Source organism: Entelurus aequoreus, linkage group LG27, assembly GCF_033978785.1.
Source record: "Entelurus aequoreus isolate RoL-2023_Sb linkage group LG27, RoL_Eaeq_v1.1, whole genome shotgun sequence".
In the NCBI taxonomy this organism is placed as follows: domain Eukaryota; kingdom Metazoa; phylum Chordata; class Actinopteri; order Syngnathiformes; family Syngnathidae; genus Entelurus; species Entelurus aequoreus.
Genome location: NC_084757.1, coordinates 14002430 through 14019763, shown reverse-complemented (window position 1 = coordinate 14019763; position 17334 = coordinate 14002430). Strand labels below are relative to the sequence as shown.

Sequence of the window (17334 nt, the reverse complement as noted above, 5' to 3'; positions counted from 1 at the left end):
GGCTTGACCTGGATTTGACCACAGTAACTAACAAATGCATCCAATACATATATCTTTTTAAATGTTCATACAGGGACTTCCTGTTCAGTGCAAAGTAAGCAACAAAATAAAGCTTAACCTGATTTGACTACACTAACAAAATGTATCCATTACATGTATATATTTTTTTTAAATGTGTGCACAGTGACTTCCCGTTCAATGCAAAGTAAGCTACAAAATAAAAGCTAGACCTGGATTCGACCACAGTAACGAATGCATCCATTACATATATTTTTAAATGTGCATACAGCGACTTCCTGTCCACAGCAAAGTTAGCTACAAAATACTTACCCTGGATTCCAACTAACAATTCATCATAATTGGGGACCGAGTCCCTTTGGGACAGAGGACCCTATTGTATTTCTAGCGTTTTATTATTATACCGCCGCCTCTTTGAGCTGTAATTTGACCCCCTTAACATGCTTCAAAACTCACCAAATTGGACACACACATCAGGACTGGCGAAAATTGCGATCTAATCAAAAAACCAAACCCCTAGGAAGAAAACACGGACAAAACTGCCTCTAACTCCCAGTAGGAATGTTGTAGACCTCTTTGTAGATCTCACTTAGACCTAGATTTCATACACTGACAACCCCCGGGCAAAAATCAACAGGAAGTTTGCAATTCCCCCTTCAAAACAAAAGTTTAGTAAAAACAGTTACCTTTTTCAAACATTATCTCCTCTGAGCGCGTTTGTCGTGTCGGCTTCAAATGAGCACAGGAGAGAGATTGAACCCGTCTGATTAAAAGTTGATGAAAGAGTTTTAATTACTGATCCGGTTTGGATTTTATGAGCCCTCAAAGTCGGTCTCGTCCATCGCTGCTTGCAGCTTTAATTTTTATTATTTTTTTAAAGTTTTCTTAAATAAAGGTTTAACCTTGATACGACCACAGTAACTAACAAAATGCATCCATTACCTATATATTTTTAAATGTGCACTAAAGTGACTTCATGTTCAATGCAAACTACGTTACACAATAAAAGCTTAACTTGATTTTGACCACAGCGAATAACTAATCATTTTTGGTTTAGTGTTTTTAGCCACCAGAAGAAATATTTGCATTACCGTCAAAATAATGTCAACAAACTGCTATAGGTTAAAAAAAAAAATCTTTATTTCTCATTCTTCTTATGTCTTGTGTTTTAGAGCTGGAACAATTATTCAAATAAATGTTTTTGTTCAATTTTAATTCCGTTGCTTAATGAGCGTTACTAAATTAAATAAAACATATATATATATATATATATATATATATATATATATATATATATATATATATATATATATATATATATATATATATATATATATATATATATATATATATATATATATATATATATATATATATATATATATATATAGTGTTTCCCACACATTCATTTATTTGTGGCGGCCCGCCACGAAAGAATTACGTCCGCCACAAATAAAAAAAATAAAAAATTCAAATAATTTTTATTTTATTTATTTTTTTGTCCTGTCCAGCTTTTCAGGCAAATCATATAGTTGATGTAGATGCCCATATAGGCTGTTCAGATTTACTTTACAAAAGAGAAGTGTAGGATACTTCTCTTGTTGCCTTATTTGTATTTGACCACTACTGTTTTCTGTTTATTTGTTACTGACTGTGGCAGGACACCTCTGCCTCTGTTTCACTTTATGTTGCTGGTAAATAATATGGTTGTAGTAGTAGGCTAAAGTTAAATTATTTAGTATGCACTAATTAAAGGGGCAGAGCTTTAAGAGACATTTTAGCTTTTATATTTTATAAGATGTATTTTTTGTAAGAACCACAATTAATAAATATATTTCAGTGACTAACTTATTGTTCGAGCCTGTATATAAATATGTACATAAAGCTGTTATTAATTAGTAAGTATACATTTTTTTTAGCCTTTTTAGAGAAAATCATATCATTGAAGTAAATTATGCAAATTATTTGATGATGTCATGATGACCACGCCCAAAGCCACGCCCCCACCGCCACCAGTAACTTTAAACACGCAAGCAGAACTATTGAGTATGTCGACTATTTTACCTAAAACATTTTATCCGATTAGTCGCTTAGTCAAACTAACCGATAAGTTAGTCGGTTACTAAAAAAATCAATCGCTGCAGGCCCATTTGTGGCTATTTTTGGTTTCAGTTACTACGACAACGGCTTATGTTTGCGTGAGTCAGCGAGTCTTAGGGGTGTCGGCGCCACACCTCGGCATTGGCGAGGTGTAATAGGATCAGTGGACATTTCCAGGGCACCCGGGGTCCTTCAGTATCATTCACAGAGACCAGCTGACGTCCAAACCCCCGGCACCCGTCTTTTGATGGCACTTCTTCGCAGGATAATGTGACTTGTCACAAAGCCGCCACCGCTGGGCTCCTTGAACATGACAGTTAAGTGACCTCCAAAGTCTTTGGCAGGAGCGTGATGCGATTACCATGTCAGTATGACACCACACCTTTGGGCGCAGATATGGAAGTCAACAAGGCATCCACTCATCCACTCATGCAGGATTAGTGCACTATTTGTCAGGCGGCTGGATGCAGGAATTCATGCTTTTCCCCCAAAATGGGAGAAAAATGACAGAGGGTTGATAAAAGCCGTGTCTGCACGAGTGATGGGAGGGGTTTTACCATATTTTCCGGACCATAAAGCGCACCGGATTATAAACCGCACTGCCGATGAGCGGGTTTATTCAGGTCTTTTTTCATACAAAAGGCGCACCGGATTATAGGGCGCATTAAAGGGGTCATATTAGGATTTTTTTTCCAAATTGAAAACACTATCTTGTGGTCTACATAACATGTAATGGTGGTTCTTTGGTCAAAATGTTGCATGGATGATGTTTTACAGACCACTTTCTGACAGTCGTTTCAGTATGCGCCTTTTTGTGGGCGGTCTTATTTACGTGTCTCACCTTCGGCAGCGTCTTCTCACCGTCATCTTTGTTGTAGCGGTGTAGCGTGCAAGGACGGGAGTGGAAGAAGTGTCAAAATATTGGAGCTAACGGTTTTAATGCCATTCAGACTTTACTTCAATCAATAACGGAGCAGCATCTCCTCATCCGTAAACAACACCGGAAATGTGTCCCGTGAAAAAACGTCCGACCGGAACTCTCTAATAACTAAAGTTCCTTGGGTGAATAATGTAAACTCACTACACCGGTATGTTTTAGCGCTTTCATGGCGAGTTTACTGACAGATATAAGTCAGAACTTTACACTACTTTATATTAGAAATGGCAACAGTGGAGGATGAATGTCCAATAACAAAAAGATAGAGAAATAGAAAAAGCTTATGGACTACAGTGGACGCGAGCAAATTTTCAGGATTAATGCAGATCCCAAATACAGATCAGCAGGTCAGCATAATATTGCGAAACAAAACCCCAGATAATGTCTTACCTTATACACACACCATAATAATACTTGTATGTTAAAGTACAATCCATCAAGCGGTGCGGCTTCGTAGCTTACCAAAGTCGTACTAAAACGTTTTGATAGATTTTTGAGCGCCCTCTGTAATGTTCTATATTTTCAATGGAACACATAAAATGTTGGTGTTTACTTGAGTCACATTGCAGTCTACACGTATCTCTTATGCATGACTGACATCTACTGGTCACACTTATCATCTGTAAAACATCATCTATGCAACATTTTGACCAAAGAACCACCATTACATGTTATGTAGACCACAAGGAAGTGTTTTACATTTAGAAAAATATTCATAAAAAATATGACCCCTTTATTGCCTTTTGTATGAAAATAGACCTGACTAGACCCATCGGCAGTGCGCCTTATAATCCGTTGCGCCCTACGGTCCGGAAAATACGGAACTGCAAAAGAGTGATGAAAAATGTAATTATATACAGCTACGCAATGCTAAAATTAATAAATTCAAACTAAATTAACAATGTTTTTTTTTTAATAAACTGTCAATAAAATTTAAGTGCAAATGAAAATACAGTTTCACCACTTTAGTCAACATTTTTGCGCTTGAGAAACTTCTCTATGACTTCTTCTGTTTGTTTGATATTGTCATTGCTGCCGCAAGTGGTGGAAAAGTGAATTACAACTGAGAAACTGACTGCTCTAAAGTCTAGCCAAGTTTATTTTCTGTATTATTCCTGGACAATATAGTATTTATTGGCAGTTTAACCAAATGAGTCACTGAAAATAAACACGTTTTCTTACCATGTGCGTTACTAAAAAACAAATGCCATTGGTGGATCTACACCTAACATCCACTGTAATAATACCAAGTACAGAAGCGTATCTAGTCGATAACGCTGATTACATCGATAATTTTTTGTATCACAAAATCTTTTTTCGTTTTTAAAAAATTCATATTATGTTTATAAACTCAGGAAATATATCCCTTGAGACATGAGGACTTTCAATATGACCAATGTATTATCCTGTAACTACTTGGTATCGGATCGATACCTGAATTTGTGGTATCATCCAAAACTAATGTGAAGTATCAAACAACCGAAGAATAAGTGATTATTAAATTTTAACAGAAGTGTAGATAGAACATGTTAAGTGTTTTAAATTTAGAAAAAGAATAAAACAAATACGACCCCTTTAATGCGCCCTATAATCTGGTGCGCCTTTTGTATGAAAATAGACCTGAATAGACCCGCTCACCGGCAGTGCGCCTTATAATCCGGTGCGCCCTATGGTCCGGAAAATACGGTACTGCAAAAAAGTGATAAAAATGTGTGTGTATATATCGTTAGGTCAGGAAAAAACACAGAGGCTATATCAGGGGATTTTATATATAATATAAATACATTATATTTATATATGTATCATTTTATATATATCATTTATATATATATATATAAATGATATATATAAAATGAGATATATATATATATATATATATATATATCTCATTTTATATATATCATTTATATATATATATATATATATATATATATATATATATATATATATATATATATATATATATATATATATATATATATATATATAAATGTTATATATAAAATCCCCTGACGAGCAGGGAAACCTGCGAAACAGGCTTGTAGGGATGATATAGCCTTTGTGTTTTTTCCTAACCTAACGTGTGTACAGGGTATATACAGTATATATATATATATACATACAGCTACGCAATACTAAAATGAATAAATTCAAACTAAATGAATGTTTCTTGAATAAACTGTCAATAAAATTTAAGCAAATTTAATACAGCTTCGCCACTTTAGTCAACATTTTTGCGCTTCAGAAACTTCTATGACTTCTTCTGTTTGTTTGATATTGTCATTGCTGCCACAAGTGGTGGAAAAGTGAATTACAACTGAGAAACGGACTGCTCTAAAAAGTTAGTTAAAGTAGCACTGATAGTAAAACACACACACTGTGTGGTGAAATGACCCTCTGTATATATAAAATCCCCTGACGAGCAGGGAAACCTGCGAAACAGGCTTGTAGGGATGATATAGCCTGTGTTTTTTCCTAACCTAACGTGTGTATATACACTACCATTCAAAAGTTTGGGGTCACATTGAAATGTCCTTATTTTTTAAGGAAAAGCACTTTAAACTAGTCTTAACTTTAAAGAAATACACTCTATACATTGCTAATGTGGTAAATGACTATTCTAGCTGCAAATGTCTGGTTTTTGGTGCAATATCTACATAGGTGTATAGAGGCCCATTTCCAGCAACTATCACTCCAGTGTTCTAATGGTACAATGTGTTTGCTCATTGGCTCAGAAGGCTAATTGATGACTAGAAAACCCTTGTGCAATCATGTTCACACATCTGAAAACAGTTTAGCTCGTTACAGAAGCTACAAAACTGACCTTCCTTTGAGCAGATTGAGTTTCTGGAGCATCACATTTGTGGGGTCAATTAAACGCTCAAAATGGCCAGAAGAAGAGAACTTACATCTGAAACTCGACAGTCTATTCTTGTTCTCAGAAATGAAGAAGGCTATTCCACAAAATTGTTTGGGTGACCCCAAACTTTTGAACGGTAGTGTATATATATACATACAGCTACGCAATACTAAAATGAATAAATTCAAACTAAATGAATGTTTCTTCAATAAACTGTCAATAAAATTGAAGCAAATTTAATACAGCTTCGCCACTTTAGTCAACATTTTTGCGCTTCAGAAACTTCTCTATGACTTCTTCTGTTTGTTTGATATTGTCATTGCTGCCACAAGTGGTGTAAAAGTGAAATGCAACTGAGTAACGGACTGTTCTAAAAAGTTAACGTTAAAGTAGCACTGATAGTCACACACACACACTGTGTGGTGAAATGACCCTCTGCATTTGAACCATATCCTTGTTCCACCCCCTGGGAGGTGAGGGGAGCAGTGAGCAGCAGCGGTGGCTGCGCTCGGGAATCATTTTTGGTGATATAACCCCCAATTCCAACCCTTGATGCTGAGTGCCAAGCAGGGAGGTAATGCGTCCCTTTTTTTTTTATAGTCTTTGGTATGACTCGGCCGGGGTTTGAACTCACGACCTACCAATCTCAGGGCGGACACTCCAACCACAAGGCCACTGAGCAGGTTATCCAAGTTTATTTTCTGTATTATTCCTGGACAATGTGGTATTTATTGGCAGTTTAACCAAATGAGTCACTGCAAATAAACACGTTTTTTTTTTTTTTTTTTACCACGTGCGTTACTAAAAAAAAGATCTGGGACATATCTCACCCCTGAAGCGGCGTATCCTTCTTCTACCAGGATGTTCCGAGCGCAGTTGTTGATGTGCTTGAAGCGGTCGGGCCCCAGCAAAATCCCTCCGTACCAGCGCGACACCACCACCATCACGTTGCGCACGTCCAGAATCTGCGGTGGGACACAAACAAACATTACCCACACGGATTACAGTCTAATCCTCTCATTAGAGTCCGGAGAAACACCTAATCAGAGAATCACTCGGCCCTTCAAACTATTCCTTGCAGGAAAAGTACAATCTGTCGTTCAAGAGAGGGGTTCGGGGGGGGGGGGGGGGTACTTGCACATCTGCCAGCCCAAATTATTAATCAGAGCCTTCCCTTTGTTCATCACGTGCATTTGGACACTCGGTGTCACGACGCGCAAATCAAGAATGAGGAAAGGGAGAGTGAAATCTTGAGATTAGAGGGGAACAGATTAATGCCAAAGTACTTCATGTAAATTACTCTGTGCGCTGCGAGTGTCACCAGTGGAAGATTAATCAGTGTGTTTCCTCCGAGGAACAGATATAAACTTCTGCTTTGCTGATGAGAAGGTCAGCCGCCCGGCTTCTTTCGAGTTAGTCCGAAGCGAACACCATCAAAGGCCTTTCCGGTTCTGATAAAACTGCTGCCAGGACCACATGTGGAGTACAGCGATACTGGTACTTGGGGAAAAAACTTGCCTCTCCATGTACCGCCATAATGAACAATATTAAAATACAGTAGCGTAGCAGGCCTAAGTATTACCTCAAAACAAGGCAGATGTTTACAAGTTTTGACAAGTACAGTATTTTCCGGACTAAAAGGCAAACTTAAAATCCTTTTTTTCTTCTTCACAAAACTCGACAGTGCGCCTGATTTACGGACTAATTCTGGTTTTGCTTACCGATCTCGAAAACAATTTTATTTGGTACATGGTGTAATGATAAGTGTGACCAGTAGATGGCAGTCAAACATAAGAAATATGTGTAGACTCAAGTAAACAACACCAACATTTTATATGTTCCATTGACAATATAGAACATTACACACGGCGCTCAAAAATCTATCAAAATGTTTTAGTACGACTTTGGTAAGCTATAAAGCTGCATCGTTTGATGTGCTTCAACATAGGAGTATTATTATGGTGTGTGTATAAGGTAAGAAATATTATCTGGCAATTTGTTTTGCAGTATTATGCAAAAGCAACTTTTCTTACCTTCAGGTACCTGCTGATCCGTATTTGGGATCTGCATAAATCCTGAAAAATTGCACGCGTGCGCCTTTGTAGTCCATGATGACACCGTAGTTCAGGGGTGTCCAAACTTTTTCCACTGAGGGCCGCGCACGGAAAAATTTAAGCATGCGGGGGCCATTTTGATATTTTTCATTTTCAAACCTTAACAAAATATATGGATTTTTTTTTTTTTTTTACCTTTAGGGCTCCCGGGGACCATAAATGGTCTCAGTCATTAAAATGTAAAAAATAAGTCAAATTATTATTTTTTATTTAACGCTTGCAGTAAATCTCTATATCAACTTCAGGTTGATATAAAGTAAAAAAAAAAAAAAAAAAAGGTTTTATGGCTTTTCTGTCAAAGACAACTTTGTTTTTTATAGTAAAACTGAAATATTCAGTATTTAGTAATTAGAGCCCTAAAAGATCAATAATGCAGGACACCATTGATTTTAATTATTTCATATTTCTGAGTAATCACAGTGAAATGTTAAATAAAATCCTACTAAATATATTATGGATCCAAAAGGTCCCCCACTCATAAAGTGATACATATTTATTACTTTTTTTTTTACTTTTAACACTTAAATTACGAGATCAACTTCAGATATATCTGTCGATTTTACGTTTGAACTATTATTTTGTTTGTATTATGCTCTTTTGTCAAATAAAACTTTGATGTTTTTTTTATGGCAACCACACAATATATGCAATATTTTTTCCACATAAAACATTTTAAAGTGACATTTTTTAAGTAATAATTCATTGTAACAGAGATTTTTTGTCTTTTTTTTTTTGAGCAATGGCAAAAAAAATAAAAATAAACAAAGACAAAAGAGAAAAGAAAAAACTGCCTGCATGGCAGCTTTGTGTCAACATTGCAACTTTTTCTCGTTAGATTTCACCTCATTCCCCTTTTTTAAAATGTTTTTTTAAATTTTTGCAATACTATAAATTTTGCAATTTTTGCAGAATGTGTGGGGGGCCGGTAAACGATTAGCTGCAGGCCGCAAATGGCCCCCGGGCCGCACTTTGGACACCCCTGCCGTAGTCGATAAGCTTCTTCTTTTTCTCTATCTTCTTGTTATGGGACAGTGTAAAGTTCTTACTTATACACTATATTGCCAAAAGTGTTTGGCCACCTGCCTTGACTCACATATGAACTTGAAGTGCCATCCCATTCCTAACCCATAGGGTTCAATATGATGTCGGGTCCACCTTTTGCAGCTATTACAGCTTCAACTCTTCTGGGAAGGCTGTCCACAAGGTTGCGGAGTGTGTTTATTGGAATTTTTTCCACCATTCTTCCAAAAGCGCATTGGTGAGGTCACACACTGATGTTGGTGGAGAAGGCCTGGCTCTCAGTCTCCGTTCTACTTCATCCCAAAGGTGTTCTATCGGGGTTCAGGTCAGGACTCTGTGCAGGCCAGTCAAGTTCATCCACACCAGACTCTGTCATCCATGTCTCTATGAACCTTGCTTTGTGCACTGGTGCACAGTCATGTTAGAAGAAGGAGGAGCCCACTTCAAACTGTTCCCACAAGGTTGGGAGCATGGAATTGTCCAAAATGTTTTGGTATCCTGGAGCATTCAAAGTTTCTTATACTGGCCCAACTCCTGGAAAAACAACCCCACACCATAATAACCTCCACCAAATTTCACACTCGGCACAATGCAGTCCGAAATGTAGCGTTCTCCTGGCAACCTCCAAACCCAGACTGGTCCATCAGATTGCCAGATGGAAAAGCGTGATTCATCACTCCAGAGAACGTGTCTCCACTGCTCTAGAGTCCAGTGGCAACGTGCTTTACACCACTGCATCCCACGATTTGCATTGGACTTGGTGACGTATGGCTTAGATGCAGCTGCTCGGCCATGGAAACCCATTCCATGAAGCTCTCTGCGTACTGTACGTGGGCTAATTGGAAGGTCACATGCGGTTTGGAGCTCTGTAGCAACTGACTGTGCAGTTTTTTTCCACCTTATTGCTATGCTGCTGTTTTTTACTTTGCTGACCCGAAAAAGACACTTTTTTTTTTTACAAGATCCATGTTATAAGAAAACAATAAAGGACAATATTAAAACAACAGCTTTTTCCCCCACCTTTATTGCTACGTCCCAGTTCTGTTTATTGCTGACCTGAATATAAGACAACCCATCTTTTTCAAGATTTGCTTTATGTATCCATTTTTAAGACAATGTATACAATATTTTTTTGTCCACCAAATTGCTATATTGCCGTTCTGTATTTTACTGACCCGGATATAAGACACTAGGGATGTCCGATAAAGGCTTTTTACCGATTTCCGATACTGTCCAACTCTTTAATTACCAATATCGATATCAACCGAGACTGATGTATACAGTTGTGGAATTAACACAATGTTATGCCTAATTTGGACAACCAGGTATGGTGAAGATAAGGTCCTTTTTTAAAATATTAATAAAATAAGATAAATAAATTAAAAACATTTTCTTGAATAAAAAAGAAAGTAAAACAATATTAAACCAGTTACATAGAAACTAGTAATTAATGAAAATGAGTAAAATTAACTGTTAAAGGTTAGTACTGTTAATGGACCAGCAGCACGCACAATCATGTGTGCTTATGGACTGTATCACTTGCAGACTGCAGTGTTTCCCACACATTCATTTGTTTGTGGCGGCCCGCCACGAAAGAATTACGTCCGCCACAAATAAAAAAATAAACTTTTTTTTTTTTTTGTCCTGTACAGCTTCTCAGGCAAATCATATAGTTGATGTAGATGCCCATATAGGCTGTTCAGATTTACTTTACAAAAGAGAAGTGTAGGATACTTCTCTTGTTGCCTTATTTGTATGTGACCACTACTGTTTTCTGTTTATTTGTTACTGACTGTGGCAGGACACCTCTGCTTCTGTTTCACTTTATGTTGCTGGTAAATAATATGGTTGTAGTAGTAGGCTAAAGTTAAATTATTTAGTATGCACTAATTAAAGGGGCAGAGCTTCAAGAGACATTTTAGCTTTTATATTTTATAAGATATATTTTTTGTAAGAACCACAATTAATAAATATATTTCGGTGAATAACTTATTGTTCAAATCTGTATATAAATATGTACATAAAGTGTTGTATTATATTGTAAAATGGATGGATGGACGTTTAAAACAAAACTGTTATTATTAATTAGTAAGTATACATTTTTGAGCCTTTTTAGAGAAAATCATATCATTGTAGTAAATTATGCAAATTACTCTGATGTCATGGTGAACCAGAATATTAATAACAGAAAGAAACAAACCTTTTGTGGGAATGAGTGTAAATGGGGGAGGGAGGTTTTTTGAGTTGGTGCACTAATTGGGTTTTTTATGTTGATTTAATAAAACATATATATACCGATAACAAAAAAAACAATACCGATAATTTCCGATATTACATTTTAAAGCATTTATCGGTCGATAATGCCAATATTATCGGCCATCTCTATTAGACACCCATCCTTTTCAAGAACCCCTTTTTAGAAAAGGTGATGAGATGCGAGATTCTTCTCTCTCGGCTCATGGGCGTAGCGAAACACTGCTTTAATGGCTTTAAATCCCCTCCAAATGCATCAAAGCCATAAAAAGAGAATTCACAATGTTACACTTTTTTCAAGCTGGATGATATTTAATAGGCGTGCGCTTGCATAATAGATGACATCTAAGTTTTTTTTCTCCCCCCCCCAACGTCATCACATCAAAAGAAAAATGAAAGGAAAGTGTCTCCAAGGCCGCCTGAGTGAAGAACTGTGAGAGAAGACCAGTGTACTTGTCAAAAGGTGCCGTGAATCATTTTACTTCTGCCGCACAGGGTCACATGTCGGCGGCAAGAATCAAAAAGAAGCGTTTTGACACCAATTTAGCCCTCATCTAATGAATAGACGTGACCTTTGACGCACTCGGTATGTGCTGTTAACGGAACTTTCTAACGGCTTCATAAAGTTAGCGCTCTTGTAATAGCCTCATTACAGCTGGAGTGGGAAATGTGTGTGAGATTGTGACTAATCATGCCATCTGACAACAAGCGCATATTTGACACAATGAATGAAGAGATGAATAATGTCTGCAGTGGGAACACTTTGCATGTTGCGCAATATGGAAATGCAGGAAGAATGCCCTCCCATGCCAAGTCCACATTTCACATGCTGAAATGTTCCCAATGATATTTTGTGTTAGCGGTAAGGATGTTTTGATAAGGGTTTCATGCTGCTGATCCTGTTACAGTGCATCCGCTTCACTTTTTCCACATTTTCCTGTTACAGCCTTATTCCAAAATGGAATAAATCCGTTTTTGTCTACAGACAATACCCCATAACGACAATGTGAAAAGGTGTTGTTTTTTTTTAAATTGCAAATTTATTGAAACTAAACTCATCACATGTACACATGTACTGGTGTTGTCCCGATACCAATATTTTGGTACTTTCCGATACTTTTCTAAATAAAGGGCACCATAAAAAATTGCATTATTGGCTTTATTTTAACAAAAAATCTTAGGGTACATTAAACATATGTTTATTATTGCAAGTTTGTCCTTAAATAAAATAGTGAACATACTTGACAACTTGTCTTTTAGTAGTAAGTAAACAAACAAAGGTTCCTAATTTAGCTGCTGACGTATCATTGGTTTATATCAGGGGTGTCAAACGTACGGCCCGTGGGCCGGATCAGGCCCGCGGACAGGTTTTATCCGGCCCGCGGGATGAGTTTGCTAAGTATAAAAATGAACCAAAATTTTTGAATGAAAGAAACTGCTGTTCTAAATGTGTCCACTAGATGTCACAATAGCAATTATTTGCATCTTTGTAGATTATGCTACATATGTAAAAAAATAAAATAAACCACATGATGTTAGTGCACCAGTTAAGGAAAATGAGCAAACTTACATGAATAACATCCTGTAATTTGATTTTGATATAATTTTTTTATCGTAATAGATTGAAAATTAACACCAATGAGTTGACTGATGAACATTATCACATAATGTATTCAGAAAATATAAATAACGACAAATAAAGATAGAATACTATTAACCGCAACATGTAAGTGTAAAAAACAAAAAAACAACATTATGATTTGTACATTTTCAGAATTTTCTTGTTCTATTTTTAAACAAAGAAAACAATCTGAATGTGTCTTTATTTTTAAGTTATCGTGCCGTGATTTTACCTGTCCGGCCCACCTGGGAGTAGATTTTTCTCCATGTGGCCCCCGATCTAAAATGAGTTTGACACCCCTGGTTTATATTGTATATATGTTATAGACCAGGCCCGGGCAATTATTTTGACTCGGGGGCCAAATTTAGAGACAACAATGTGTCTGGGGGCCGGTATAACTATTTTTAAGAACACTAGTACCAAACCTCACAATAATGTCTGATTGAATGCTAAAAACGTTATGACAGACCGCCTTAAAAAACGGAATGGAATTTAAAATTTGTTTACTGAATGAGGCACCCAGAATGTACTGAAAATAAAGAATGTGGGATTTACAATATTAACTATGAACAATAAAACACTGAATATTGACAACATATGAATGTCACCTACCCTCTCGATCGACATATTTTACAATCAAGCAAAACGCAACAAAAATGTAAGAAACACCACGAAATATGAACGCGAGGGGTAACAAAAAAACCCCACTTACAATATGATATATCTGATATATCACTAAGCTTTAGAGCTTTGTTGTAAAAATCTCCTTCCGCGTCTGTCCCTGACACCCACATTTCAGGCTGACACTCTGTGGAAACGCTCCCCACCCACACTGCTTGGTGCCTCGTCTGAGCTGCTGTGACTAAGATTACCATAGTAACTAATTAGATTACCATAGTAACTAGTATATCATGCAAAAGCGCAGATTCCAACCATTGAAATACTTTGTATAGTTCAAGACTTACGGTCATTTAAAAACATCACTGCACATCATAATGGCAGCGACAGTTTCCATCTTAAAGATCTAAAAAAATTATTTGGGAATGTCCGGCGGGCCAGACTGAAAAGCTTAACGGGCCGCATGTGGCCCCCGGGCCTTAATTTGCCCAGGTCTGTTATAGACAGTCATTGGTTTATATTGTATATATGTTATAGACAGTCATTGGTTTATATTGTATATATGTTATAGACATAATATAATATATCTGTATATAAATTATTCTGTACACATATGTATATATTCGTATATATGTTAAATTTTTTTTATAGCTATATTAGTCTATTTATACCTGCATTGTCCTTTCCATCCTTACACTTTCCATCATTGTAACTGAGCTACTGTGTTGAACAATTTCCCTTGTGGATCATTAGAGTTTGTCTAAGTCTAAGTATGCAGTAACATATTGTGTCATTTATCATTCTATTATTTTGTCAACATTATGAAGGACAACTGGTAGACAATGAATTATTAATCTGCTTGTTCATTTACTGTTCATATCTGCTTACTTTCTCTTTTAACATGTTCTATCTACACTAGAGATGTCCGATAATGGCTTTTTTGTCGATATTCCGATATTGTCCAACTCTTAATTACCGATTCCGATATCAACCGATACCGATATATACAGTCGTGGAATTAACACATTATTATGCCTAATTTTGTTGTGATGCCCCGCTGGATGCATTAAACAATGTAACAAGGTTTTCCAAAATAAATCAACTCAAGTTATGGAAAAAAATGCCAACATGGCACTGCCATATTTATTATTGAAGTCACAAAGTGCTTTTTTTTTTTTAACATGCCTCAAAACAGCAGCTTGGAATTTGGGGGGTAAGGGTTAGCGGGGGGTGTATATTGTAGCGTCCCGGAAGAGTTAGTGCTGCAAGGGGTTCTGGGTATTTGTTCAGTTGTGTTTATGTTGTGTCACAGTGCGGATGTTCTCCCGAAATGTGTTTGTCATTCTTGTTTGGTGTGGGTTCACAGTGTGGCGTATATTTGTAACAGTGTTAAAGTTGTTTATACGGCAACCCTCAGTGTTACCTGTATGGCTGTTGACCAAGTATGACCTGCATTCACTTGTGTGTGAGAAAAGCCGTAGATATTATGTGACTGGGCCGGCACGCAAAGGAAGTGCCTCTACGGTTTATTGGCGCTCTGTACTTCTCCCTACGTCCGTGTACACAGCGGCGTTTTAAAAAGTCATAAATTGTACTTTTTGAAACCGATACTGATAATTTTGAAACCGATACCGATCATTTCCGATATTACATTTTAAAGCATTTATCAGCCGATAATAACCTCATTCCGATATTATCGGCTGATCCCTAATCTACACTTCTGTTAAAATGTAATAATCACTTATTCTTCTGTTTGATACTTTACATTAGTTTTGGATGATACCGAAGATTTAGGTATCAATCCGATACCAAGTAGTTACAGGATCATACATTGGTCATATTCAAAGTCCTCATGTGTCCAGGGACATATTTCCTGAGTTTATAATCATAATATATATAAAAAAACAAACAAAAGATGTTGTGATGCCAAAAGATATCGATGTAATTATAGTAGTATTAGACTTAGACTTAGACAAACTTTAATGATCCACAAGGGAAATTGTTCAACACAGTAGCTCAGTTACAATGATGGAAAGTGTAAGGATGGAAAGGACAATGCAGGTATAAATAGACTAATATAGCGATAAAAAAAATCTAACATATATATACATAATATGTGTACAGAATAATATATATATACAGATATATTATGTCTATATGTATCAACTAGATACTCTCCTGTACTTGGTATCATTACAGTGGATGTCAGGTGTAGATCCACCAATGACGTTTGTTTACATTTTGACGCCGGTGAGCTACGGTGTGTAGTGAAGCATGTTTAACTATTCCTCGTCCTGCAGGGATGATACTTGTAAGAAACTTACTTTATTTGTCGCCATGGAGGCGAGGATTAGTGATTTAGAAGTAGCTAAAACACTGCAGACTGCGGCTGGACTTAAGCCATGTTTTAAAGCATCTCTTCCTGAGGGTGTTTCAGTGTTATAACTTCACCTTTATCTTTAGTTTTTAAGCCGAAATGCGTCCGTTCTCCCTTTTCTGTCTACACACCGTGTCTGTTTGTAAGTACTCCGTGATTGTGCGCTGCCGAACATGCTCCTCTGCTCGTAAACCAGCAATGACACAACGTGACGACGACGGGGGACCGGTACTTTTTAGAGGCGGTATAGTACCGGATATGATTCATTAGTATCGCGGTACTATACTAATACCGGTGTACCGTACAACCCTAACATGCACTGTACCTCTCCAGCTCCATCAGGTTGGATGGGAAGCATTAGTTTTCATCCAGGATGTCTCTGTACATTGCTGCATTCATCTTAGTCTAGTCAGGGAGGTGACCTAGAACCCGATGGTCACTCTGTCAGAGCTACAGCATTCCTCTGTGGAGAGAGGAGAACCTTCCAGAAGGACAACCATCTCTGCAGCAATCCACCAATCAGGTCTGTATGGTACAGTGGCCAGACAGAAGCCGTTTCTTAGTAAAAAGTTTGCCAAAATGCACCTGAAAGACTCTCAGACCACGAGAAACTAAATTCTCTGGTCTGATGAGACATAGATTGAACTCTTTGGCGTGAAAGCCAGGCGTCATGTTTGGAGGAAATCAGGCCAATACCATCCCAATGGTTAAGTATGGTGGTGGCAGCATCATGCTGTGGCGACGGTTTTCAGCGACAGGAACTGGGAGACTAGTCAGGATAGAGGGAAAGATGAATGCGGCAATGTACAGAGACATTCTGGATGAAAACCAACACTTTTCATCCAACCTGATGGAGGTTCTGTAAAGAGGAATGGGCGAAACTGCCCAAAGATAGGTGTGCCAAGCTGGTGGCATCGTAGTTTTATTCAATTTGCAAATTAAAACAAATAAAAAACACATTTGCATTATGAGGTATTGTGTGTAGAATTTTGAGGACAAAAATTAATGTATTCAATTTCGGAATAAGGCTGTAACTAGAGATGTCCGATAATGGCTTTTTTGCCGATAGCTGATATTCCGATATTGTCCAACTCTTTAATTACCGATTCCGATATCAACCGATACCGATATATACAGTCGTGGAATTAACACATTATTTTGCCTAATTTTTTTGTGATGCCCCGCTGGATGCATTAAACCAGGGGTCACCAACGCGGTGCCCGCGGGCACCAGGTAGCCCGTAAGGACCAGATGAGTCGCCCGCTGGCCTGTTCTAAAAATAGCTCAAATAGCAGCACTTACCAGTGAGCTGCCTCTATTTTTGAAATTGTATTTATTTACTAGCAAGCTGGTCTCGCTTTGCCCGACATTTTTAATTCTAAGAGAGACAAAACTCAAATAGAATTTGAAAATCCA

At 37.3% G+C, this 17334-nt stretch overlaps 1 protein-coding gene across 1 annotated transcript in view; it reads right to left on the bottom strand.

Moving 5' to 3' along the window:
• Positions 1-17334, bottom strand: part of impact (impact RWD domain protein) — an 85168-nt gene that overhangs the window by 13055 nt on the left and 54779 nt on the right. The window contains exon 10 of the mRNA XM_062038763.1: positions 6746-6880. Coding sequence (XP_061894747.1) covers positions 6746-6880 — 135 coding nt within the window. The remainder of the gene's footprint in view (positions 1-6745; positions 6881-17334) is intronic.